The sequence below is a fragment of the Vulpes vulpes genome, chromosome 1 (assembly GCF_048418805.1).
Source record: "Vulpes vulpes isolate BD-2025 chromosome 1, VulVul3, whole genome shotgun sequence".
Lineage (NCBI taxonomy): Eukaryota > Metazoa > Chordata > Mammalia > Carnivora > Canidae > Vulpes > Vulpes vulpes.
The window spans coordinates 196,597,872-196,624,783 of NC_132780.1; the positions used below are offsets into that span (position 1 = coordinate 196,597,872).

The window sequence follows — 26,912 nt, forward strand, 5'->3', positions numbered from 1 at the left end:
GGAGCTGCAGGCGGCTCACAGCGCGCACACCGCCGCGGCACCGCGAGGCCCTGCCCGTCTGGCCCCCGCCCTTAGCTGCGTGACCCCAAGCCCCCGAGAGCTTCCGTCACCGCCCCCCGCCGGCCGACCCCACGCGGGCAGCGGAGCGGTGTCGTGGGAAGGGTGACGTGTCTTTCAACGCGGGCCGCGGCTCGGCGTGGGGGGCACGTCTCCGGCGTCGGTGCGGCCGAGGGGCCGCCGCTCCTCAGGCGTTCGCGCCACCGGGCGCGAGGTGCGGCGCCGGGCGAGCGACGACGCGCCCCTTCCCTCGAGCGGCCGCCGCCCGGGGCCCCGGAGGCGCGGGACTCCGAGGAGCCGTCCCGACCCGCGCTCGCCGCGGAGCCCCGCGCTCCCCTCAGGGGGCGGGATTCCTCAGGGCCGCGCTCCGGAAGGGCAGAGGCGGCGGCGGCGTGAGGCCGCGCGGGGCGCGCCGACACTTCCTCAGGCCCCTCAGGCCCCTTCCAGACCGGGGAGGCGGGGAGGCGGGGCGCGGCGACCGCAGTCCCACCGGCGGGGACCTCAGCGCGTCCCGGAGGACACGGCGCGGCCGCCTGCCCCCTGCCCCCCCGCCCTGCCCCGCGGCCCGGGGTGCGGACCCGGCTCCCGGCGCCCGGGAGGAGGGGGCGCGGCGCCCGCGCGGACCCACGTCGCGGCGCCTCCTGTCACGCACCCGGGGAGAGGCGCGGGGGGAGGGAGCGAGGGAGGGAGGGAGGGGAGGCGGCGGCGAGCGCGCGTGTGCGCGGCGGCGAGGGGAGGGCAGCCCGGGCGCCCCGCCGGCTCCCGCCCGCGCCCCGCGCCCGCTTACCTGCCGGGGTCGCTCCGAAGACTCGCACCACCGGCACCTTCTTGACAGGGGCCTGGGTGAGGGGGCACTGGCAGGTGTCCAGGCCCCGCAGCGGGCTGGCCATGTAGTAGTCGGCGGTCACTATCCTCACTGAAAACATGTTCGCCGCCGCCGCCACCGCCTCCTCCTCCTCCTCCTCACGGGCGATCTGGCGGCGGCAGCAGCGGCGGCGGCGGCGGCGGCGGCGGCTTCCTCCGCAGCGACGGCCCCACGGCGGCGGCGCCCCCTCCCCGCTTCGGCTCGGCCCCCTCCCCTCGCACACAGACGCCGCGAGCGGGCGGCGGGCGGGCGGGGCGCTCGCTGCTGGCACTGCTGCCGCCGCCTCCTCACGAGCACCCGGCGACGGGCGACAGCAGAGACGCCCTGGCGCTTCCGTCGGTGCTGCTGCTGCCGCCGCTGCCGCCGCCGCCGGGAATCACACGGGCTCCTCGGTCCCAGGCTGCAGCTCTTGTTGCCATGATGATGATGTCACGGACGCAACCACTGGGGGAGGGGAGGAGGGGAGGCGGGGGGGGGGGTGCGCGCGCGCGTGCGTGCGTGTGTGTGCGCGTGCGGGGGGCGGGGGGAGGGGACGCGGCGGGAAAGGGAGCGAGCGGGGCGGGCCCCCGAGCGGGACACCCCGGCGGGGGCCGAGAAGGTGTTTTCTCCCCCGCCCCCCCGGGCTCGCGGCGAGGGAGGAGGCCGCGGGGGGGGGGGGGGGGCGGGGCGGGGAGGCTGGGCCCGCGCCGGGCGCGGGGATCGATGACTCGGCCGGTGGGCACGGCCACCTGCGTGGGGGGGGGGCGGAGCGCCGATGTCATGGATGCGGGAGGGGGGTCGGGGCCGCTCGGGGGCTCGGCGGGATTGGCCGGGGATCGCTCGCGCCCGCCTAGCCGACCGCCATTTCACATCCTGCGGAGGAGGCGGGGGCGGCCGCCGAGACGGCTTTTTACAAGGTAAGAAAGCCCGCCCGCGGGAGGCGGGAGGCGGGCGGCGGGGCGCAGATCTCGTGCCGCCGCGGCCTCGCGGGAGGGCGGGCGGGGCCGGGCGCGGAGGCGGACGCAGCCGGCCCTTCTCAGGTATCGCGGCGGCTCCGCGCGTGGCCCGGGGGCGGCGCGAGGGGCGGGGGCGCGCGGGCGCGGGCCTCGGCCTATAGGAGGGCGGCCCCGGCGCCCCCCCCTTCCCGCGGCGCTGCGGTGTCTGCGCGCGGCCCCCCGGAGGGACGTGTTCCCGCTCGGCTCCGCTTAGCTGGGCCGGGCAGGGCCGGGCAGATCCGGGGTTTCCCACCGCGGCGGCCTCCTCCCGCGCGAACAGATCCTTCCTCGGCTTCCCCCTCAGCGCCTCAGGCTGCGGCCCGGGCGCGCGCGTGCGCGGTGGTGTGCGCGTCCGTGTGCGCGTCCGGGCGCGCGTCTGTGCGCGTGCGCGTGCGCGTCCGAGGAGGCACTTGTCCGCGCTGGGTGACCTCCCTCCCCCGGCGGAATTCAGGATTAAGAGCCTTTCAGAGAAGCGTTCGGCCGGAGGTGTAAAGCCCCCGTGAAAGTCACCGCGTCAGACGCGGACACCCGTTACCCATTACCTAAAGGCAAAAGGAGGTAGGGAAGAAGTGGTCAACAAAACAACTCCCCCCACCCACCCCCCAAAAAAAGGCGGGGAGGGGTGCAGTTGTGAAATCGGGAAGAAAAAAAAAAAAAGAAAAAAAAAAGGTAGTAACAAGCCGCTGGGTTGGCCCTCCTGTTGGAACCGACGGGTTTTTGTCTGACTCGGTCACTAAATACTGGGTGTGACCTTGGACAAATAATTTGGTTTCTCAGGACCCGTTTCCGCCTCCGTGGAACGACAGTGGCACAGAACAAAACCCGAAGGTTTCTTCCCAACAAAAAGATTGACGCAGTGGGAGGCGGAAACCGTGGTTTCCAGTTCGAAGTACGGCACCGAATGGAGGACTTTGGACAGTCATTTTCAGCCTAATTAGAGATGGGTCACGCTCACGTAGGATACAGGTGTGTTTTAATGGCTTAGTAGGTTGCCCTGTATTTTAAGTGGTGTGAGGGGTCCTCCTTTGGAACCGTTGTGGTTCCTCAAATAGGAAAATCAGGAGGCTCCAAGGTGGGGTGGGCGGACAGGTCCCTGGTAGGCAGCGTCTATGAATTCCGTAACATAGACTGCTAATAAGAATTTATGCTCCAAGGGATTTGAGGCTGATTACCACAGTAAATTAGCTTGCAGTTTTCAACCTCGGAGCATGATTATAATAAACATAGGTAGCAAGATTTCTAATATAAAAGAAATTACCTAATATTTTTAAGAGGCAAATCTCAAATTGATTTAAGTTTTAGAAGGCGATGGAAGGGATTTAAAAATAGCATTACTGTGTTAGAATGCATTTTCTCATAAAACAGATGTTTTTCTGCAAGCTGAATGCCAGATGCACAACGCCAGTGATTCTGGTAATACTCCACGGCACTAGAGTTGTTGTTGTTGTTGTTAATTTAATATTTTGGCCCTTACTAAGTCACCTCTGTAGGGATGACGCCTGGAAATCTGTCTTAGCAACCTCCCTCACCACTCATGATTGTAAAGTCCTATAAAATTGAGAGTCCCTGTACTATGTTATAATCCAAGTACACCCATAATACTTAAATTATACTAGTCCTAACTAGGAAAAGGTAAAAGCATCAAATTCATGGATTACTTGTTTCTAGAAAAGGGTTTCCTTCCCCTGCTTCTTGAAACAGCATCATTGACTAAGAAAAGGCAGTTGCAACCACAATTCACATCTTTCCAACCCACCAAGGAAAGAATGTTCAGTCTTGGGAAAAGCATCTGCAGCATGAAATTAGGATATTTTGTCCATTGCATGTAATTGAGTTTAAATTGTTGCTGAAATTGAAAACCCAACAATACTTCCCTAATTAATCACTATCAAATGTGTAAGTAAGAAAGAGTTCTGGAACTTTGAGTCAGAAAATGAAAATTTTAAGCCATCATTTATTAGCTAAATGATTTCGGATAGATCATTTCATTTTCTGGAGTTGGTTTCCTCATCAATGAAATGGACAGTAATTCCTTCTTTAATGTCTCAGGGATGGTACAGGCTCATATGCGGTAAGGCATGTGAAAGTATCATCATATACAGTTGACACCCAGAAGTTTAACTCATTCAAAAGGAGTAAATCATTTGAAATTGTCTTATCTATGCAGTAGGAGAGAAATGTCAAAATTGAACTCTGTATCCTTAAGTATCTCTTTTTTTGTTGTTACTGTCCAGTGGCTTCTGTTTGCCTGGTGGTTTGAGAGATAGACAAAACAGGTGACTTTATACTTTCAGACAGACTTTATAGTTTCTAGTCTACCATCATAAGCATCAATTGACATTTCATCTCTTCTAGTCCACTGACCTACACTCATCATGTCATGCTTTTGGTAAAAGCCCACCAAACCTTCTGTATCAATACTGTTGAGTGTCTATCAGTATTTGCCTATTAGCAATTTATAATCTAGAACAGAAGGCAATAGCCACCATTATCTTTCAGCAGGTATTGTAAAATGGCTTACCCAACACTCATCCAACCCCCTCCTAGCTTGCTTTTCTGCACTTTAGAAGCTAGAAAATTAAAAACTACAGTTTCTAGACTCTCTTGCAGCTAGATGATGGTGTGCTGGTAAATGTTTACTAATGGTTGGGGGAGGGGAACAACTGATTTGTTGTAGCCAGTTTTCATGGTATGAATATTCCCAGGCTACCAAACATGACTTCACTGAATGTGGAGTTACTTGGAAAAGATGCTAACAATCAGTAGCTGGCTTCTTTCAGCGTACCAGTGCATATGACCTAGTTTCCAGCAATCAGATGTACCCATTCAAGACATAGGTATGAAAGTAAGCAACATGATGCCTCAGCTGCACTCAGGGAGATGGGATTTTTCTGGCATACACTATATGGTGGAGATACTTGGTTCTGGGTAGCTGGGGGAAGAGTTCTCACATCCATTTTTAGAGTCATGGGTGCTGACTGGCAGGTGGTGTTGGGAGGGGTTTCCACTAGAATTGCCCTGTGATGTGGGATGAGGTACTTTCTGGTTTGGTTTTTCCTAGATGTTGTTTCTAGCAGTGTTATTATCCAAGCCTGGTTCGCTCAGAGATCTGTCCTTTAATCCCTTTCTGCTTAAACTAGCTCAGTCACGGCCAGCTACATAATTTGCTGAGCCCAGAGCAAAAGGAAAAATGTGGGGCCCCTTGTTCAAAAAGCAGGAAAAAGGTGCCATTATACTTACTAAAATATAAAGCTTTTTCTTTTTTCTGTCATCTCTCTCTTGACTTAGAATGACATTAAAAAGCAAAAAGAAAACATCATTACAAGAAAAATTAGAATTTTAAATTAGAATGAATTTTACCATTCATCTTTATTTTGTGCAATGCCATTTATAAATGCAAATATAAAAGCATTTAACTCCTACATAGACTCACCAAAATTACACAGTTCATATTTCCTAGTTTATACATGCATATGCATTTTGTGCTTATCGGAACAGTGTAAACGCTGCACAGAATCAACTCAGCTGTTTTTGTTTCCCTTCTTGATAGGCACACATCCTCACAATTTGAGTAGGGAAGGGGGGAAAGGAAAGAAACCATGAGTTGCCCTACCTTTCCCCTTCCTTCTATGTCATCATTCTCAGTGTAAATGCTAATATGGGGAAGTAAATGCTAATATGGGGATATGATAGGGTTCTTCTGTCGCTTGTATTTTTTAGGATGCCACTGCCTTCTTTTTGTAATATGCTTGCCTGTCGTCACTGTGACTCCCTGAGTTCCTACACCTCATAGGTCTATCAATGCTGTGTTTATGACACACCACAAAAACTATATGCAAATAGGGTGGCAAGGAAGAAAAGATGCACACAGTGCTTACTGTGCTTGCTTGTATGATCCATTGTGCCACTGGACTTCATTTATTAAACAAACTTTCAAACATAAAAGTATGAAGATTTTCAAAATGGCGATTGCAGAACACTAAACCAAGCACGGTGCCCCATAGAACTGCACAGTTTGCATGCCCATGAAGTTGACCCCGAGCTCAGTGTTTCTCAAGGGGCTTCTCCTGATGTGTTAGGTGAAGCAGTTCTACATTGTGCAGGATATTTAACATCCCTGGCCCCTGGGCACTACATGCTACTCTGACAAAAATGCCCTCCAAGAGGAGTTACTAAACTCCTGGAGTGTACTCCACTGTCTGCAGCTGGGAACCATGGTCATTACAGATCCAAAAAAGGTCATGTACAGTTTTTGCTAGTGATTCTCAGGCAGGAAAAAATAACAGAGTTGAGTTTAAAAGATTTCAGAAGTCTCATACCTGAGAGAATTATGGTGACCTTTTTCCCATGGTCAGAAAAATAATACTGTCTGCACTGGTGATGAAACAGGTATTTGGGATGAAAGCTTAAAAGTGATCAGTGGGGAGCAGCAGCCCGGGTGGCTCAGCGGTTTAACACCACCTTCAGCTCAGGGCCTGATCCTGGAGACCCAGGATCGAGTCCCACGTCGGGCTCTGCATGGAGCCTGCTTTTCCCTCTGCCTGTGTCTCCGCCCCCCCGTCTCTCATGAATAAATAAATAAATAAAATCTTAAAATATATATATATATTAACATCATAACATACTAGAATTGAAATAAGATGTTCTAGATCATTTATTTCCTTTATCCCTATAGATTAAAAGCTCTGGCTCTATAGACCTGACCTTGCCTTTGCTAACGCTGAATCTCAGTTTTCTCCTCAATACAATGAGGATAATAGTATATTATCTTAGGTTGGAAGTCATTTTACCAAAAGCCAATTCACTAAAAAGTAGTTTTACCAAAGAATATGTTTGTTAAATTCAAGGTGAATTTTCTGTAAAATAAGTATTTGGTAAATTTAACTACTTGATTCTTTGGCAAATTAACTTTTAGCAAATTGAACTGTTTTCCCATCCCTGTTAGGCTTATAATATGGATTAAATGAGCTGTTGGATACTTTCAAAAAGTCCTCAATCAGTCTTAGCTATAATCCCTCCAACATTCTGACCTCAAGTCTTACCCATTCCCTCTCTGAATATTTAAATAGTTCCCATTGCTGTCCACATAATTGGCCTTCGGTAGCCTTTCACTACCTTTAGTTGGACTATTATTACAATAGTTACTTGATTGGCCTTTTGCCTCATTCCCTCCAAACTTATTTCCTACACTATGGCAAGAGTGGTCTATCACATAAATTTTAAATTATCATCTACAATATAATAGTCATATATTGTAGATGACTTTTCATCTTTTTCACATATCCTTTCAGCACCATTGGAGTACTTTTAGTTCTGTAAATATACTTTTTATTTTTTTTTTTTGAGAAAGCATCAAATTTCTCTGCCTTGCCTTTCTTTTTTTTTTTTTTTTTTTTTTGCCTTGCCTTTCTAACTGGAATATCTTCCCTTTTCTTGTCTCTTGCCAAAATTTTTGTTCATCTTTCAAGTTTTAGTTAAAATGCTGCTTCCCTTATAAAGATCTCCCTGATGTCCTCAAAAAAATGTAGGTGTTCTTTCTAGGCTTCCACTTTTTTTTGGTATATGCTTCTGTTATAACTCTTAGATTTCTGCAGTTGTTTATTAGGTTATCATTCTGATAGACTATAATCTCCTTGAAGGAAGGGACCCTGCCTTTTTAGTTTTTATATACTAGCTCCATGTATAATGGCTAGTATATGAAGACATAGCCTATGTCTTCAACATTTATTGAATTAAAAATTTTAAAGATTTATTTACAACTCTTCTCTACTGCTTTCCCATGACACCTCCAATTTACAGGTCAGGACACGGAGGCCCAAAGAAATGAAGCTATTTAGTGAGATCCCAAGCCTTCTAACTCCACATCTATTACTTTCACTCCTTTACTATAGAGAATCTTCTGAGTAGTGTCTATATGCTAGTCATTTCTGTTGTAGGAAACGGTCTTATCAGTGTCTTTCTATTCACTTAAAATCTAGGGAATAAGCAGAAGGGCATAGTGATCCAGGAAAATTTGTGTGTTTTTTCTTACTCAATTATTTGGTTGCTTTTGTTTGTTTTCTAGGTAATTCAGTGAATGTCAAGGTAAATTATTTGTTCCTCCCCACCCCTGGAGGACATTTGGTAAAAATGTCTGGAGACATTTTTGATGATCACAGCTGAAGGACTGCTACCTGTATCAAATAGGGAGGAGTCCTGGGATGCAGCTAAATATCTTACAATGAATAGGATAGCCCCCATAGCAGAGAGAATTATCTGACCCAAAATGTCAGTAGTACCAGAGTTGAAAAGCCCTGATCTAGTCTAAGGGAAATTTTTACTCAGCCTTTCATCCACTGTGTTGTCTCTATGGTACCAGGATAGAAAAGAAACTCATTCCCCCCAAGAAGGGATTTGGAATCCCTGTTTGGTAAACTCTAGAGGCAATTACTATCAACTACACACTCTCAAAAGACTTCATGCAGGTTTCCCCAATGGATTCATAGGGCCTGCCTGGGTGTAAGATAGGCACACAAATATGTATTGCTTGAGTGATTAATAAAATATATTTTAACTTAATGGGGCTTTGTTTCTTTTTTTTTTTTTTTTTTTCAAAGCTAAAGGGAAGTCAAATTAATCATCATGGTGAGAATTTCTGTTCTTATCTTTTTATTTCAGTTACAGGAAGAAGCAAAACTTCTTAAAAACAACTCTCAAGTCACCCACTTCCATAAATTATCAGTAATAGTTTTAAGGGAGAGACCAATGAGCCTGTAAATTAAAGATGATGTTTGAGGAACAAAAAATAAAAGAAGCTTTCAGAATAGAGTAATATTAGAGCTGATGCATGAGCTCTCCAGGACCCTCATTTAAATTATGTATCCAGAATTGAAACCAGAGCATTTCTGATGGATTATGGAAGGCACCAAACACATGTGGAGTAAGGTTAGATTAAGTTCCCAATTTAAGTAACATAAGATGCAGAATCTCAGAAGCAAGGTGTCTATATAGAGCAGCATATCTCACGGTAGTTTTCCTTGGACCCAGTGTCCTCACCGTACTTTTATATCTACAGTTTAAATCACATTCCAGGAAAGCTTCCATTAATAATCTGTGTATTAATAGTGAACTCCCCCTGGGCTTTGCTCCTCATTTCATATCCTCATTCCAGAGTTCAGGAAAGAGTATTCTCAAATGTGTAGATAGAGATTAACACTTATTTTTATTTTCTCAATAAAATGTATTTTTCCAATCTTAAAAGTTTTTAAATGCATAGCATAGGAAATACAGAAAACCATAAAATATAGGATTGCAATCCCACCCAGAGGCAGTTGTAATTAACATTTTAGTCCATTTTTCTTCTAGAAAATTTTTCTGTAAATATATTACTTAGTGGAAACAATGTCCCACTTTTTTTTTTTTTTTTTTTTACTATACATTATAGGAGAAGCATTTTCCATACAAATTAAAATTCTTCATGGGTACAGAATATACTGCACTATGGACATATGATAGTTTACCACTTTCCCACAGTAGGCCAATAACACGGTGTTTTAAATTTTACATTGTAAGAAATATCCCACTAAGCAATTGTTCCATTTTGGATCCTACCCTTAACTTTTCAAGGAACTTACTTTATAGTTCATTATTACTTGACAACATTAACCCCTGGAATGTGCCATGTTCCTTCTCTCCACCTGTTTGCCCACTTAGTTCATTCTTTAGATTTCAGGTCAAAGGTCACTTTCTCTAGGAAGTCTTCCCAAACTTTATATTTGATTATGGTTTTCTATGACATATTCTAATTGTACAATGTTCCTTTTTTCCTTAGCCCTTAGCTCTGGTTGTAATAAGCTATTCATTTGTATATTATTTGGTTAATTTCTGCCCACCTCCCCCACCCCAGCCTGGAGTAGAATACTACAATCATTATCTGGATAAGCAGTGATTAAAATGTTATAAACACAAGCCAATTAATGTGATCTCATTTGTATTACTGACAAGATGGGTTATAGCTTGAGATTGAAATACAGTTAGTCCAGAAATACTTACGTGTCAGGCATTACTTGAAGTGCTAGGAATTTAGAAATGAGAACAACAGGCATGATTTCAGTCTTCATGGTGCTTATAGTCTAATGCAACAGTTGGCAAACTATTCCTGTAAGGGGACAGATAATAAATATTTGGGGTTTTCAGGCTATGTAGCTTCTTACAACTACTCAACTTTGCCATTGAAATGCAAAAGCATTCATCAACAATCATAGAGTGTGTCTAGATCAGTGGGGCTGAATGTGGGACAAGACAGCCATTAAACAGATCATATGAGATGTCCTTCAAAAGAAAAGGACAGGATGCAATAAAGTCACATGGCAGAGCTGTCTAACCTAGTTTAGGGAAAGGAACAAAGACTTCTTAAGGAATAGGACTTTAAAATTTAAGGAAGAAGAAGAATTATCCAGATAAAGGAGGGGCAACAAACTCTGTGAAGACCTAAAGTATAGAAAGAACAAGAACAGAGATTCATTCTTAAGCTTGGAGATTGACAGGAAATTGTAAGAATATAGAGTGAAAAGACAGATTCAGAAAAGACAAATTTGTGAAACCTAGTACTCCCGGGAGGAAGAGGTGACAGTAGGAAAGACTGAGAAGGGACAATCAAGGAGGCATAGCAGTAGCAGGAAGTTTAAGACCTTACAGACACTCTAACCTCCTCTTCCATCAGTATGTGTAGGATATGTTGGTTGGGAGATAATAGCCTAAGGGCTACATGAACCTCAGTGAAATGATGTACTTTTTGAAGGATAAAATATATATATAGAGAGAGAGAAGACTAGAGCTGAGGGCTGAGTAAGAATTGTTGGGAGTGATAGGGTAGAGAATGCAGACATAGTAAAGAAGTAAAAGAGAAACAATTGCTGCTATATAGTAGGTGCTCAATAATTTTTTTGGTGAAAGAAAGGATAACAATATAAAATCAAAGAATCCAAGAGGGAGAGATTTTCAATAACAGGTTGGTCAATAGTTTTGCATACTTAAAAGAGCTATTGCTCAGCATTAGTTTCCTTGGCCATCTGGGAAAAGATACAGGTAAGGACTCATCCACTCTTGATGCCCTGGCAGAGAATAAGCCTGACCTTCCAATTTCTACTTGTAGGAAAAGCTGACCTGTTTTTTTTTTTTTCTTCCTAAAGGTTTCAGTGAGTAGGAATAGGGACCTTCTAATGTCAGGACCTGCTCAAAATACAATAGGAACAAGATTTTTTCATAGATTACGTTGACACTGGCTCAACTGTTTTCTCTCACCTATGTTAAGCGCATTTTATTACTTAATTCTAAACTTTTTGTATTGTTTTGTTATTAACTTGTTGGTATCTCTAAAGTCCTATCTTAGATGGTGTGAGCAATTTTAAATAATGTAAGATACAGCTCTGGGCTCAAGTATTATGTAATTGACCAATAAATTGTAAGCTTCTTGAAATTAGGAATCATACTTGACATTTCCTTTTTTTCCTTGCACAGTATCAGACATATGGTTGGTACTATAGAAATAATTTTCCCCTGCCCTCTACATTGCACCATTTGGTGACCAAATGGTGTCTGTCTAACTACTTCTGTATGACTTGGACAAAACATGCCGCTTTCTGAGACAATCGTATTCTGAAGGCATCAGTAACAGTAATTTCAGCTTGCTGAAGGTGGAGGTTCTTTGTGTAAAGGTCAGCCTGTCAGTAAATAGCATGCCAGCCTGTTCTTTCAAGATTATAAGAAACCTTTGTACATGTATTTTTTACACTTAACAAAAAAAAAGTAATAGGAAGCTGTACCCAGGGTCTCACCAGATATTTTCAAATCAGAACTGGGGCAACTGAGTTGTAACTTATTTTTTAAACATTTACTTTTACAAATTTATGAGAGCAGGGAGCTGAGATTTTTCTTGCCTGAATTAGCAATAATTTCATTCTCTATTCAACTTTAGCAAAAATACTAAGCTAGCCCTAAGATGAAAATGTGAAATACAGGTTCTTACCAAGTCAGAAAAGTGGAGCAAAGATTAGTCTTAAGAATGAAGGGAAACATTACTCATTTTTCTTAAGCCTGCTTGCTTCTACATTAGTATGAACTGTTTTTAGACTGAAAACTCATAGATAAAGGAGGGAAGGATCCCCTTTTTGGAATATCCAGCCCCCTATACTCAGCATATCCAAAGACTCAAATTATTAAAGACTGACGCATGGCTTACAGTCTTCCTGTTTTCCCTAACTGCTACCCTCATTGTGAGTGAATTCATTACCAAAGTAGACAATACCATCCACCAGGGTTCTTTAACCATCTCATCTCCAGAGATCTTAGCCACTCATTTCTCTTGCCACACCCTAGATCTTGTCATACACCCAATCTGTTTCACCTCTAGCTCCATAAATGCAGACTTCACCTTCTCCAGCCACAACATGCATCCTGGCTCTCCACTCAGTTCCTCCCAATACATCATTCTCACTTCCCTGATGTCTCCAGTGCTCTTCCTTTCTTGATGTCAGTCTTTAGTCCCTCTCAGATTTCTCTGATGTGGGACCTCCAATCCATACTTCTCTTTTTTTTCTCCTTATCAGCCTTCTCCTGCCTTCACTTCCTTTGATTTTTTTTGGTTTTTTTTTTTTTTTTTTTGCTGCATTCTATTTTAAATTACCACTATCTTGCCAGAAACCACATCACCTTTGCCCTGCCATCACTAATCTGGCAAAACACCAGCTCTAACTGGGTGCCCAAACCCAGATTGCTAAGTGCACCCAGTTAGAAAAAATAGCACTGCTATGTAGGTGGGCATTTAACATTGTACATTCAGGAACACAGACCAGTTAGGTCACTCTGTTCGTATTATTGGGAAGAGAAGGGAAGGTTATCCTTATAATGCACTAGACTCTACTCCATATGTCAAGGTACAGTTGTTACAAATTCTCCTTTGTATACCCAAAATTAGTAATAGGCTGGATAATTTCAAATGCCGTTGCCCTCCGAGTCTCTAACATAAGCTTTTGTACCTAACTTTCCTGTTTTAACTTTATAGTTTGGGCCTAGTTCACCCAACAAGGTAAATTTCTAAAGTTTTTTAAATTACTGTTTGATCAGTCAAAAAGAACATGTCTCTCACATTACTGAATGTAGTGACAACCAAAGGAAAATCACTCCTAGGGATGATTACCCTTTTTAGGGGGCTTTTGTGAATCTAAGTAGTCTTTAGTTGTAACTCAGGGCCTGGGCCTTAGGCTCAGCTCCCTTGGGTCATTTCATTCTTGCATGTCCAGCTTCCCGCTTCCCTCATTTCAGCTTCCACACATTTTCTAGAAACAGATGCTGCTTTTTTCCTAAAGTAACAGAGAAAGCAGTGCCCCTCAAGCGTGAAGCAGTGCAGGGTGCTGTTTGCAGGTGTAAGTCACATATATTGAATGGCAGTAGCATACTGGTTAAGGGTGTAGACTCTACACCCAGTTTCCCTACTTCCCTGCTATGGAACTTTGGGCAAATTACTCTCTGTGCCTCATTTTTCCCGTCTGTGTTATATAGATGATAATACTAGTACCCACCACTCAGTGTTGGAGGATTGAATTACATATATTAAATGAGTTAATACTTTAGAACTGGTAAGCACTCAGAAACTGTTAAGCTATTATTCATAATTTAGAGGCAGCTTCTCTATTTCCTAAAATACATTTATTCATTACAAGAAGAGACTAATGATGAAAGCTAGAAGCTATTAAAATTCCATTGATTGGATATAAAAAGTAGACTTTTAGAATTGCAAAAGACTCAAGAAATTATTTAGACCATTGGTTTTTAACCAGTACTATGCTTCAGAGTCACTTATGAAGTGTTGTAAAGCTGCAAGTTACCCAGGCTCTCTCTTCTCAGATCTACCAAGTCAAAATAAAATGTCCACAGGCAATCCCAATGCAGTCTTCCTTGCAAGAAACACTGAAATAATTCAAGTCTTTATATTTTATGATAAGGAGAGTGAGACTTAGAATAAATGAATGACTTGACTAAGACCCCACAGAATAGGTAGGATCAAGGTCACCTTGCTGCTTGGTAAGTGATCTTCCTATTCTTCTATGTGACCTGCCAAATATATTAACTTTTCACGGAATATGGGAGTTTATCCTCCTCTCAGTACTATCAGGAAGAATAATATAGACTTGAAAAGTGTACTTTACTCATTTTTTAATTCAAAATAGCAAAATCTATTGTACAATTCATGCAAAGGGCTATTGCACATTTACAATAAGATTTAAAGTGAATTTTGCTGTGCTTTTCATGTGGACATTAGTCTTTGTCCACAATACTTGCACTTTGGCACAATACTTGCTGCCAATTAGTACAAGGAAAACACTGTGTGTGTGGCAAGAGAGCTGCTTAACCCAACCTCACAGACTGAAAACAAACAAATGCTTTATTGGGAAAGGTAGCTGTGGGAATTAAGCTTTGTACAGCTCTCAATAATAAAATATGCATTTTATATACTACGACTTTTTGTTTTACATCTTAAGTTTTTAAATTTTTAAAAAAGATTTTATTTATTTGAGAGAGAGCATGAGCAAGTAAGAGAGCATTCGCACGTGCATGTGTGAACCAGGGGAGGAGCAGTGGGAAAGGGACAAACAGACTCTACTCTTGAGCAGGGAGCTGGTAACGGGGCCTGACTTGGGGCCAACCTCATTACCCTGAAATAATGACCTGAGCCGAAATCAAGGGTTGGATGCTTAACCAACTAAGCCACCCAGGTGCCCTGTTTTAAGTTTTTTAAAAACAAAACAAAAAACCTTTGTAAACTATTCTTTGAATTTTCCAGTCTATGAACAGTTGATGTAAAAAAAAAAGTTCAGTGGTTATTAGGTATAGTGTTCTTATTGTGTAGCTTTATTGATTGGTAAATTGAAAGTCTAAAAAATATAGCAAAAACAAATTCTGAGTTTTTGGCTTCAGTATTAGGTACTATGATATTACATATCCTAAAATATGTTTTTCTTTATCCATAATATAGAGGAATTAAAAAAATGCATTAGAACTTGGTTGTGAACTTATACAAATGTGAAACATTAAGATGACAGAGCAGAAAAAGAAAATGGAGCTCAAATGAAATCTACCTCTCAAAGCAGGCCTATTTATATTTCACTATGTTTGCTATTAGACATTTATTTCTTTGCTAGAAATGTTAAATGGAAGAAAAAAAAAAGAAATGATAAATGGCTGCCCACCCAACTTCTGAGTCTTAGGCAACTCCATTTTACTAATAAACCACTCATTTTGATTCTATAAATGCTGTGCACAAGGCCCTAAAGGAAGTCTACCATTCCAGATCCCCATCAACCTATCAGAAAACTACTTTTGCTTATACTGTTCTTTGCCTGATTCTAAACCCTTTGTTCTACACTTCATCTCACGTTTGGCCTTTGGATCTTTTTACTTAATGCTTATTTTTGGTTTCTTGGTACTTGACTCTGTGCTCAATCTGATCATCTTTGGTTTAGACTCTCCTACTTCCAAACTACCAAGATTTATACCCCTTGATTCTAGCAGTTCTGGAATTCCTAGCACAGCCATTGGCTGCTGGCTCAAGGAGACCAGTCCCAAATACTAGCCTCATATTATAAACATCTGATTATTCATCTATTTAACAGATTTCATTCATCAGTACTATGTGTAAACCACCAGAGTAGTTTCTGGAGAAATAGAGAAGATTAATTAGTGATAGAAACCCCCCTAAAAATCTGGTTGGACAAATAAAAAGTATATTGTGATAATTTAAGATAGTATGTGTTCAACTCTTATGAAGTATGTATACATGCAAGACATCAATTAACAAAAGCTTCAAATAGAAAGATTTCCTTCAGCAAGCCTTTCTGTAGGCTCCATGCCTAGCATGGAACCCAGTGTAGGGCTTGAACTCACAACCTTGAGCTCAAGGCCTGAGATAAGAGCAAGAGTTGGACCGTTAACTGACTGAGCCACCCAGGCATCCAAAAGCTACAAATAGGGCAGCCCCGGTGGCTCAATGGTTTGGCACCGCCTTCGGCCCGGGGCCTGATCCTGGGGACCCAGGATCGAGTCCTGCGTCGGGCTCCCTGCATGGAGCCTGCTTCTCCCTCTGCCTGTGTCTCTGCCTCTCTGTGTCTGTGTGTGTCTGTCATGAATGAATATATAAAATCTTTAAAAAAACAAAACAAAACTCCAAATAGAAAGATTTCTAACCAGGGAGTTAGGGATATAGAGTATAAAGGGACATGACCAAAAGAACCTGGGGTGGTGGGTCATGGATTTAAAAAGATTGAGAATACTGATAGGTTAAGTTAAGACTTGAAGGTAGGGTGGGATAAACACCATGGGAGAAAGGCATTCCGAAAAAGTAGAATCAAAGCAACAGGAACAGAAAAAGTAAGTTAGGTTTTAAGAATCTTATTTATCTAGATTGCTTGACAGTATAAGTAAAAATGGAAGAAAGCCTTAAAAAACTGGTTGGAACCATATTATGGAAGGCTTTGAGTATAGAGAATTTAGAGTTGGCAAACATACTGGGAAATCAGAAAGTTTTGAGCAAGAAATAATAATTGGCTTGATTTAAACAGTGATCTACAGGAAAATGTTGGTAGTGAGGAGATAGGCAGAGACTGCAGACCAGGCAATCAGTTAGGAGACTAACACAGTAATCTAAAGTAGGGAGGGCCTGGAGATGATGACTATATTCATTTCATTAAGTGCCTGCTGTGAGTGAGGTGCTGGTGATGCAATAAAGATTAACTCCTCGTCATGCAGGGGTGTTCAATCTAGTGAGACATTGATCTCTTAAAGGCTCCTAGAGGAGTCTCTATTTTGGGACCACTTCTGACCCTTCCCTGGTTACCAAGGGATAGGCTCTCATTTAACAATGAGATATATTACCTACCTTCTAAAACTACTTTCCCATTTCATGAGTCTGCTAAGGCAAAAGTATCCCATCCACTTGCACATAAAGAAAAGCAATTTATTACTTAAAACAAGATAAGACAGGAACACTACCAGACAAGGCAAAGAAGAAAATGACATGTGTTTTAAAGAGATAACTGAAGATGATGTGGAGAATGAATTGGAGGTTAGGGTAGGAGCAAGAAAACCAGTTAAGAGGTTGTTGTAGTAATCCACGCGCTTCATTGTGAGGGCCTGAACAAAGAGAGTATGAAACAAGAGCAATCATTGGTGGCTACTCCCACTATAACCCTTTGTATCCCTGCCCTGGTTCAACTAAGGGATGGATAGGGGACTCTCATTTAGAACCGATTTTTTTTTTTTTTTTTTTGAGAGAGAGAGAGTGATTTGAGGGTGGTGGTGGGAGCAGAGGGAGAGAGACTCCTCAAGCAGACTCCCAGCTGAGTGCCCAGGAGGACACTGGGCTTGATCCCAGGACCACAACCCCGGCCAAAATCAAGAGTGGGACGCTCAAATGACAGAGCTACCAGGTGTTCCTGGAATTGAATCTTGAATGGAGGGACTCAAAAACACAAGAAACTCTGTTCACTTTTTCAGATTAGAGGTAATGCTCCTATTATCAAGTAGTCTGTTTTCTAGTTTCCTTATTTGGAACATGGTTCACCAGCCTTCACATGGATTCCCTGAGCTCCCTGATAAATTTTTGGTTTTGCTTTATTTAGCTAGCCCAAATTGGTTCCTAGAGCTTACAATTAAAAACAAACAACACTACAACAAAACCCACCCTAATTGACACTGTATGCAATGTCTGAGTCACCTGTGGATAATCAGGAGGCAATTGGTAGGTAGTAGGAAATATGAAACTAGAAGAGTGGTTCTCAAAGTCATGCATCAGCATCACCTGAGAACTAATAATGTAAATTCTTAGGCTTCACTCCAGATTTACTGAATAAGAAACTCCAGCAGTGGGACCCTAACAATCTGAACATTAGTATGCCCTCCAGGTGATTCTAATGCCAGTGAAGTTTGAGAACCAACTTAACTAGAAGGGAGATTTGGGGTGGAGATAAAGATGTGTGAGTCAATATAATTAAATTCCTTCAATTGCTATTGAAGGAATGAATAAACTTCAAGAATAGAAGAGAGAATAAGCCCCTGAAATAGATGAAACAATCAAAGAAATTGAGACTAGTGCTGTACAATCAGGGAGGGGGAAATGTAACAGGTTTCAGGTGATCTACAGTTTCAGGTGCTATACAGAGGTCAGGATGGATAAGCATAGAGTTACAGCTATAGGAGTCCCTGTTAGGAGGTTTTTGGTGTCAAGAGGAGTGATACAGATAACAAGAATAAGTGATGAGAGAACACAGGCAAAAATAAAAGATACTTTTTGCAGCAGTTTGGGAGTGCAAGAAAGAAAGGATAATAAGGTCAAGAAGAGCTTTCTCAGGGTAGATATTTCAGTTAGCTTTGCTGCATAGCAAACAGTTGAAAACTCAGAGGCTTAAGACTGTAGTTATTATTATGGCTTGTGTCTCAGGGTTGGCTGATCTCAGCAGGGCTTGCCTGTGCATCTATAAGGCCACTGGAGAGCTTGTCCAGTGGAGAATAGAGTCACTGGACTCTGTTCCACAGGTCATCCTCCTCCTGTCTGGCTTAGCTAGGCATCCCTTCCCATGGAGATGAAAGAAGAATTTTAAGAGAACAAGCAAAAACATACAAGGTCCCTTGAATCCTTGACTCCAAACTGACAAACTGACACTTCTGCCTCATTCTGTTGGCCAGATCAGGTTATGTGGCAGTTTTAAGGGGTGGGGAAATAGAATTTACCTTTGCAGAGAAATGGCAAAATGACATGGCAAAGGGTGTGGGTGGGCTCATGGAGGGGTGTAGAATTGGGATCATGGATACCATAGTAGGGATGACCTGAGCATGCTTGAAAGTAGAAGGGAAGAAACTTGTAGAACAAAGAAGAAAGCTCAGAGAATAGCTCAGAGAATTAACCTTTGAAAAAAGGAAGGATACTTCTGGGAATGGAAAGAAGGGAATTTGATTGGATTAGATTTAGCAAATTAAAATGCAAGATGTCTAGTAAAATTTGAACTTCAGGTAAACAATGAATACATTTTTAGCGTTAAGTATGTTCTGTACAGTATTTGGTAGACTCTCAGTACATAGTTTGCTGGAGTTTATTATTTTAAATGCTACTTAGATATTTCTGTAATGCAATATTTGACACTTACTAAAATATGATTCCTTGTTTATTTGAAACTCAAATTTAACTGGGCATCCTGTATCTTATCTGGCAACCCTCCTTTGGTTAAATTTTAAGTAAATCCATAGTAAGATAATCTACAAAGGGATAGATGGGTGCATTTGGGGATTTAATCCTGGAAGAAGTTGGGAACAGCTGCTGTGGATACTGCGAGATGTCAAAGGATTGCTGAGCAGCATTGAAGGCCCACTTAGCAACAGGAAGCATGACTTTTTCTTGGATTAAATCAACTGTAATGTTTCACTGCTAGGAAGCAGTAGTAGTAACAGAGATTGCTGGTACAGGCGACCACTTTGGTCTAACTTCAGTAGAAGAGATGGGGTAGGAGTTTGGGGTATAATTGAAACGATGGGGGATCCAGATTGTATAGGGAAGCAGGTGAAACCAGAAGGTGAATTGGGAGACAGAAGGTGAACAGTGAGTCAGAGAGGTATTAAGAGGTGGAAGTTCACAAAGAAATGGAATTTACAATCTTGGAAGAATAGTTTTGTGTGTTAATGGGGGTTTAAAAATCCAATTTCACATTACAGCACTGGAGCTAAATTAAAAGCAAGAGCTCTGCAGACAAGGCACCTGGTCTTGAATCTATTTGTGTGATCTTTAATTTCCCTGTGCCTTAGCTCTTTGTAAAATAGAAATAATAATAGTTCTTACCTCATAGGGTTATTGTGGAAATAGGTGAGACAAACCAGATGAGTACCTAGAACAGTATGTCTAATACACAGTAAACCATCAAATGTTAGCTATATTTTATTATTTTAAATACCACTTTCCCAGTGCCCGAATGGCTCAGTGGAGTAAGGTCCTAGGATCGAGTCCCATGTGGGGCTGGCTCCCTGCTCAGTGGAGATTCAGCTTCTACCTCTCTCCCCAACCCCTGTTTGTGCACACACGCTCTTTCTCCCTCCCGCTCTCTCTCAAATAAATAAAATCTTTAAATAAATAAATACTACTTTCCACGCATCTATAATCAGTAAATGAGTGCTCTGGAGAATATTAAAGACAAATGGCAAGCATACATAGTATGTTTTCCACCATAGCTAACAAATGCTATCTTTGGTAAGTATATAGACAATCAGCTACCTGTTAAAGATGAAGCCCACAAAATCTTTACCATTTAAGGCTGTTTTCTTTACTGTTACTACAAGAAAATAATTACCATGCTCAAGTCCTATCTGTCTCCTCATTTCCCCATAGGTGACCATGCTTTGGGATTTTCATAGTTTGAGTTAATTCCTCTGGGCTTCACCACCCAGCGAGTTACACAGGACAAGATTCCTCCCAGGGGACTGTGGTTCTGGGAATGTGAGCAGCTTGTTTTCATGAGATCTGCACCCTGACCTGGCCTACTGTTAGGAGCTGTTGTGTTGGTGGTCATGTTGTCTTTAGTCGTTTTTTTTCTATCTTACACAGTTATTTGTATATAAATATTTTTGAAAAGTAAATGTTCTATGCTGCTATTTTGCTTATACAAAGAAAAATTAAAACTATTTTGAAGTAATTACATGTGTCATATTTTTCTCTTTCAAAATAAATGGAAGTATTAATTCGTATCTTCTGGAAAGAAAATGAAAATGCAGGAAATGGTTATGCTCTTAATGTTTGAAAATAAGGTAATATTCTCTGTTCGAATGGAGCCTTCTAAGGAATTACTAGAGTCTCATACACAATCGACTTAAATGCATTCTTTATCTTTAAAAGGAAGCAGAATAGGATCATTGAGTAAGTCACATGTGTTCACAGCCTTGTCTGGTGTAATCATATCCTACACAAACACATTATTCTCTAGTCAGAAGGGTAAGGGGACATTTGAAACAGGACCTGCCCTTGCGGAGACCTTTTTTTGTTTAAAGAACAGTGCAGCTAGAGACCACACAGTAGAAGATAACAGAAAATATCTTCCATGCCTTCCTCTACCTGTATATTTTCTCATTCTCTTTTGTTCTCTAAGGACATCTGTTGTAATGATTATTCTGTAAAACTCATAGGTATATAGCAGACGGCATATCATATTTCATTTATTATTTTGTCTACTGTAATTATTGCTCTTTTATATCATGCCATTGTAGGTCTTTAAAATATTTTGTTTATAAAAGATATGAAAGGATATTACAGAAAATTAGGTGACTAGAGATAGCTAAAGAGTAAATGTTTTAACTCTGAATTTAATATCTTAGGAAGTCTAATCAACTTGTATTAAGCTACATTTTAAAGAGATAAATGTGGTTAAAACAGATGCTTAAACTCTGAATCTAATTTTCCTCTTTTTATATTAATTGCAATGATTTTTTACAATGAAAAGATATTGAAAGATATTCTTAATTATAAACAACAGTAACGTGAGATTTGGAGGCTTTAAAATAGGTCTATTATTTGAAATGTTTTCAGTGTTTTGATAGCTGGTTTGCTGTCTATACAATGGTTGCAATTAAAAATTTTAAGTTTTTTAAAAAATAAAATTTTAAAAATTAAATTCAGGTATTTACTTTTTTATTTAAATTATTTTATTTTAAAAAAATAAAGATTTTCTGTATTTATTCATGAGAGAGAGAGAGAGAGAGAGAGAGAGATGCAGACACATAGGCTCCCCACAAGGAGCCCGATGTGGGAGTGGATCCCAGGACCCCAGGATCACACTCTCAGCCAAAGGCAGACACTCAACCACTGAGCCACCAGGTGTCCCAAGTATATACTTCTTCTTAGGAGTTTTTGTATTGCCTCCCAATTTTCCCCTTGGTTAATCCTTTGGGAATTTTGAAATTTACATCTGAAGGGTTTGGTGGGTTTTTTTGTTTTTTTTGTTTTGTTTTGTTTTTAGTCTTTTTTAGTATAAAAAATTTCAAACATACTTAAGTAGAACAAACAGTATAATGAACCCCAAGTTATGTTTGAGCTTTAAGTGATATATTAATTTAGGTGTTTCACTTATTAATACAACAGATGTTCAAGAACTCCGAATAGTTGTAGCTTAATGTGCACTTGAAAGAATTCATGTAAATCAAATTTTTTTTTTTTTTTTTTTAATTTTTATTTATTTGTAAATCAAATTTTTAAAAATATCCAACCATTTCCCAATCTATGACAGATTGTTATTTCAAAGGTTTGTTGATGGTCAACCAATTTTTGGACCTACAAATATGATCCTCATAGAAATAATCTTAAAATGACTTTGCTATTCAGGCCAACACTCAGTAATTTATCTAATTCGCATTAAGTGAAGCCCATGCACCTCTTTTAACATTGTTTCAATGAGATAATGCCTTTCTTGCAATTGGAATACTACAGAACAACTGCTACCCATCTTCCCTTTTACTAAGTATGGGGGACAGAAAAGTGGAGAGTCAAGGTCCTGTGATGGAGATTCACATCCATAATGTGTTTTGATTCTCCCAGCAAAACCATAGGAACTCTGGCAGTAAGAGGGTTTGGGATAGGAGTGCATTCTGTACATACCATTCTGAAATTATTTACCTTTTCTTCAGCTAGTTGAGTTTTTGGTGTGCCTTTTTAAAAAAGATTTTATTTATTTGACAGAGCAAGCACAAGCAGAGGGAATAGCAGGCAGAGGAAGAAGCAGAGGCTCCCTGTGGTCCTAGGTCTCTGGGATCGTGACCTGCACTGAAGGCAGACACTTAACCATTTGAGCCACTCAGGAGCCCCATGTTTTTGTGTTTTTTAAAGGCGTTTTTGCTTTTAAAGAAAAATTAAAAGGGGGCTCCTGGTTGGCTCAGTTAGTTAAGCATACAACTTTTAATTTCAGCTCAGGTCATGACCTCACGGTCATGAGAACAAGCCCTGTGTTGGGCTCTGTGCTCAGTGGGGAGTCTGCTTGGGATTCTCTCTCCCTCGCCTCCTGCCCCTCCCCCCACTGGCACTCTCTCTCAAAACAAATAAAATCTTTTTAAAAATATTCTCCTTCTTGCTTCCCCTCCTGGAGCACACTCTTGCTACAAAAATCAAAAATGCATGCTTAAAAAAAAAAAAAAGAAACCTTCCTTTATAAGGAAGGTTTATCTTCCTTTATTTGTATGGATACAATACTCCATGTTGTATCTAAAGTGTACATGTTACAGACTTTTAAAAGTAGGCTTCTGATTTTCTTCAAGTTTCTGACATAGGAGGAAATTATTTTCACTGCTGAGATATACATAAGACAATAAGAAAAGATTCCTGACTACTAAAACAGAAAATTAGAATATAAACAGAAGTATTAACTTGTCAATAAATCAGACTGTTGCAATAATGTTTGTAGTTAACCCATAAGTATTATTAACCTTTTAGAGTATGGAATGACAAAGAAAGATGTGCTCTGATGCTTTAGTCATGCCATCCTATACTCACACTGTTCCAAATTGACCTTAAATTCTTACTCTTCCAAAACCCTTCCCTAAGCAAGAACTTGGTGCCACAAAACTGTGCTCATCAACTTCTTTCCATTTTGTTTGCAATCTGAAATAAAAGGGAAATAAAGCAAGTGCTTTATGGGTAGAGCAACAGGGTCAAGATCCAGAAAGTGGAATAGTTGAAAACAAGGCCAGCTCAGAGTTAGGAACTCCAAACATTACAATGTTCTGTGAGCCAGAGACAGCCACTTAACCTACTAAGGTAGTGAAATGAATGATTGAAATGAATTAGCCCTAGTTCTTCTAGTTCTAAAAGTCCCATCTGTGAATAGTCACCCTAGATCCTGTGAAGTCTCTAAATGCTAGTGCAGTAGGTCTGTTACACTCTCAGCTGTTAGGTTCCATGTGTATGCCTGTGAGTGCTTGATAGCAGGCCCCAACGTTAGCTAGCTTCATTTTCCAGAGGGAGCAATGCCAGGCATTGTTCTTTCCTAAGTACAGAAGGAACCAGGCATACTTTGTGATGTGTCCACCAAAGGTTCTGCAGCATGGTAACCATAGCCTCACTACTGACCCATGCTCCCATCAGATAAGGAGGGGCCTACTGTGGGTTAAGTAGCACAGTAATGAGGTCCTTTACATGTTACTGTAGGAATCCCCACAGTAACCCTGAGGACAGAGGTATTGTCTACATTTTACAGATGAGAAAATTTCCTAAGAACCTTAGTGATGGAGCTAGTGAACGGTAAAACTACATTCAACCCTCCTATGAGCGAGTTGGACTACATACAGATCCCTTATTTAAACCTGTCCACAAAGCTAAGGAGAAAATACAAAGAAGGCTTCTCTGCAGTTAGCTTTATACTCACCAGCAACCCTAAGAACTCTGGCTCCTCTGCCCATGGGACCTGGACCCTTGAAACTCCAAGAGGTAGCTCATTTTCTCAAGATCTCCTCCAACACCACCGCCCTCCCCCCCCGCCCCCCGCCCCAAATCCAGAGTAAGCCTGTCCCTTCCCAGCTCTTCTGAAATCTCATGAGAACGGCCTGCTTCTTCTCTCAGAAGAAGGCTCCTGCAGCTAGAAACCCAATCTTCTCTAACCCGGATGAGTAAACTCTGGAGCTTGATATCAAGACACTGTTTCAGAAGAACTCTTCAAGTGTGAAGCCCCTCCCTGCTGACCAGTGGTGTTGAGAGTGCCAAAGGATAAGTTCTCCCACCAACCAGTGCAACCCAGAGAAGAGCCTGCATGAAGGTAGTAAGAGGAATAGAAATAAAATGCGAGGAACTGGAATCATCAGGGGATCCTACCAGGAACTTCTAGGTGCATGAAAGTTTTTTCTGCATCAGTAACTTCTCTAGTAACTGTAAAGATAGCTAGCTACTTCTAGATCTCTGAATTCTAACTGCTGGTGAAGGAGAGTCCAAATTATGATATCAGAGTCAGAAACTCCCAGAAATAGCAGAGGGCTGTTCGCAAGCTATGTTCCTGGGACCAGCAGCATTAGCCTCACCTGGGAACTTGTTAAAGATGCAAATTATTGGGCCCAATCCCAGACCTACTAAATTGGAAGTGGGACCCAGAAATCTGTGGTTTAACAAACCATTCACGTGGTCCTGATGTAAGCTGAAGTTTGAAGACCACTGGCCTAGGAGGATGAAGGATAATCTCAGGTTCTCCACATTAACCTAGAGTTAACCTGCGACACCTGCCTGGGACTAGAGCTCAGTGGTCAGAGTTCAGTGACTTGTCCAACCAAGACTACTGCCTCATTACTCATTATTTTCTTTGAAAACTCCTAGGAAAATTTTGGGCAAATAGCAGATGATCCGTCATGACCGAACTTTGAATTTTTTTTTTAAAGATTTTATTTATTTATTAGACACAGACAGAGAGAGAGAGGCAGAGACACAGGCAGAGGGAGAAGCAGGCCCTGTGCGGGGAGCCCGATGTGGGACTCAATCTCGGGTCTCCAGGATCACACCCTGGGCTGAAGGCGGCGCTAAACTGCTAAGCCACTGGGGCTGCCCCCGAACTGAAATTTTAAAACACATTTATGATAAATCGGAAATAACTTCAATGTCTATTAATAGGGATTCTATTAAAAACAAACTCTATGAGGAGTGGGTCCAATACTGACCAACACTAGGTTCACTATATTCTTATGGCCTAATACAGTGTAAATATCTAGTATTTGCTGATTGAATGAATAAATATATCTTCATGTATATTCAAGTCCTGAGGTACAATGCAGTATTAAAAAAAAAAAGATGTTTCTTTTTTTTTTAAGATGTTTTTTAATAGGGATCCCACTCCTGTGTATTTACTCCAAAACCTAGAAGCCAGTTTATAGCAACTGTATTCATAAATGCCAAAACTGGAAACAACCCAAATGTTCTTCACCTGACTAGTGGCTCAGGCAGGGACTGCATTTCGGGAAGTAGTTACAGGGACCTTATTTTATATGCTACTGTATGAATTTTTTTGTAAAAATTTATGTATTATTAAGAAATGAACAATATTTTAGATACCAAAAGGATAAACACCCAAAAATGTTAATAGTAGTTATCTCTAGTTGACGGGATGGCAAGTGGCTTTTTTCTTATTTTTGTAGTTTCTAGTTTTTCAGTATAAACAAGTCATGCTTTATAACTAGAAAAAACAAGTTATTTTTTAAAAAGGGGTGACAGAGACCTGGAAGCACATCGACTCATTTAAAAAGTATTAAAAATGTTTACAAATTAGAAATGTGTACCTTATAAGAATATTCAAAACTAAGATTCACTGAGAAAAGAATTTGAATATACCCTCCAGAATAGTGCTTCTTAAAGTCCATACAAATCACCTGGAGTGCTTGTTGAGATGCAGATTATCATTCCAAGAATTTGCATTTCTAAGAAGCTCCCACATGATCCCAACGCTCCTGGTCCACAGAGGACTTTGAGTATCAGGACTCTAAAAGTACTACTGTCAAGAAAGCAGCCACTAATTAGCCACACGTGGTCTTAAGTAGTTGAAATGTGGCTAGTCAGAATTGAGATGTACAAAGGTAAAATACACACTGGCTTTTGAAGACTTACACACACAAAGAATGTAAAACATCTTAACAATTATTTTATATTAAGTATATGTTGAAATATAGTCTTTTGGACATATGGTGTTAAATAAAATATATCATTAAAATTAATTTCACACGTTTCATTTCCCATTTTAATGTGGCTACTAGAAAAATTTGAATTACATTTGTGGTTTGCATTTTTGGCTTGTATTACATTTTTATTGGATAGCACTGATCTAGAAGAACTATGAACAGGATTTTACTTCACTCTGGGTCTTAAATCACCAACATAATACAGGACAAGGATTAACACTCCCTTAATGGCCAAACTGGCAACTTCTGTGTATTCACATCAACATTCATAGGAGTCCTGAAAATCTAGGTAGAGGCTGAGACAATTGAAAATC

At 41.7% G+C, this 26,912-nt stretch overlaps 1 protein-coding gene and 1 long non-coding RNA gene across 6 annotated transcripts in view; one reads left to right on the forward strand and one right to left on the reverse strand.

Annotated features, from left to right (window-relative positions):
• REV3L (REV3 like, DNA directed polymerase zeta catalytic subunit) overlaps window positions 1-1,353 on the reverse strand; it is a 179,356-nt gene extending 178,003 nt beyond the window's left edge. The window contains exon 1 of one of the 4 annotated variants that reach the window (XM_026005812.2): window positions 845-1,353. In XM_026005812.2, the coding sequence (XP_025861597.1) occupies window positions 845-983 (139 nt within the window). In that variant the 5' untranslated portion in view covers window positions 984-1,353. The remainder of the gene's footprint in view (window positions 1-844) is intronic. The other 3 variants (XM_026005811.2, XM_072739059.1, XM_072739056.1) reach the window with 3 other exon arrangements.
• Window positions 1,354-1,586: 233 nt separating this feature from the next.
• Window positions 1,587-20,603, forward strand: LOC112925185 (uncharacterized). 2 transcript variants are annotated; one of them, XR_011997465.1, is made up of 3 exons: window positions 1,587-1,818; window positions 2,674-2,862; window positions 20,300-20,603. It is a non-coding gene; the product is annotated as an uncharacterized lncRNA (long non-coding RNA). The 2 variants fall into 2 exon arrangements; XR_003236037.2 differs by lacking the exon at window positions 1,587-1,818 and adding an exon at window positions 1,977-2,454.
• Window positions 20,604-26,912: the final 6,309 nt, after the last annotated feature.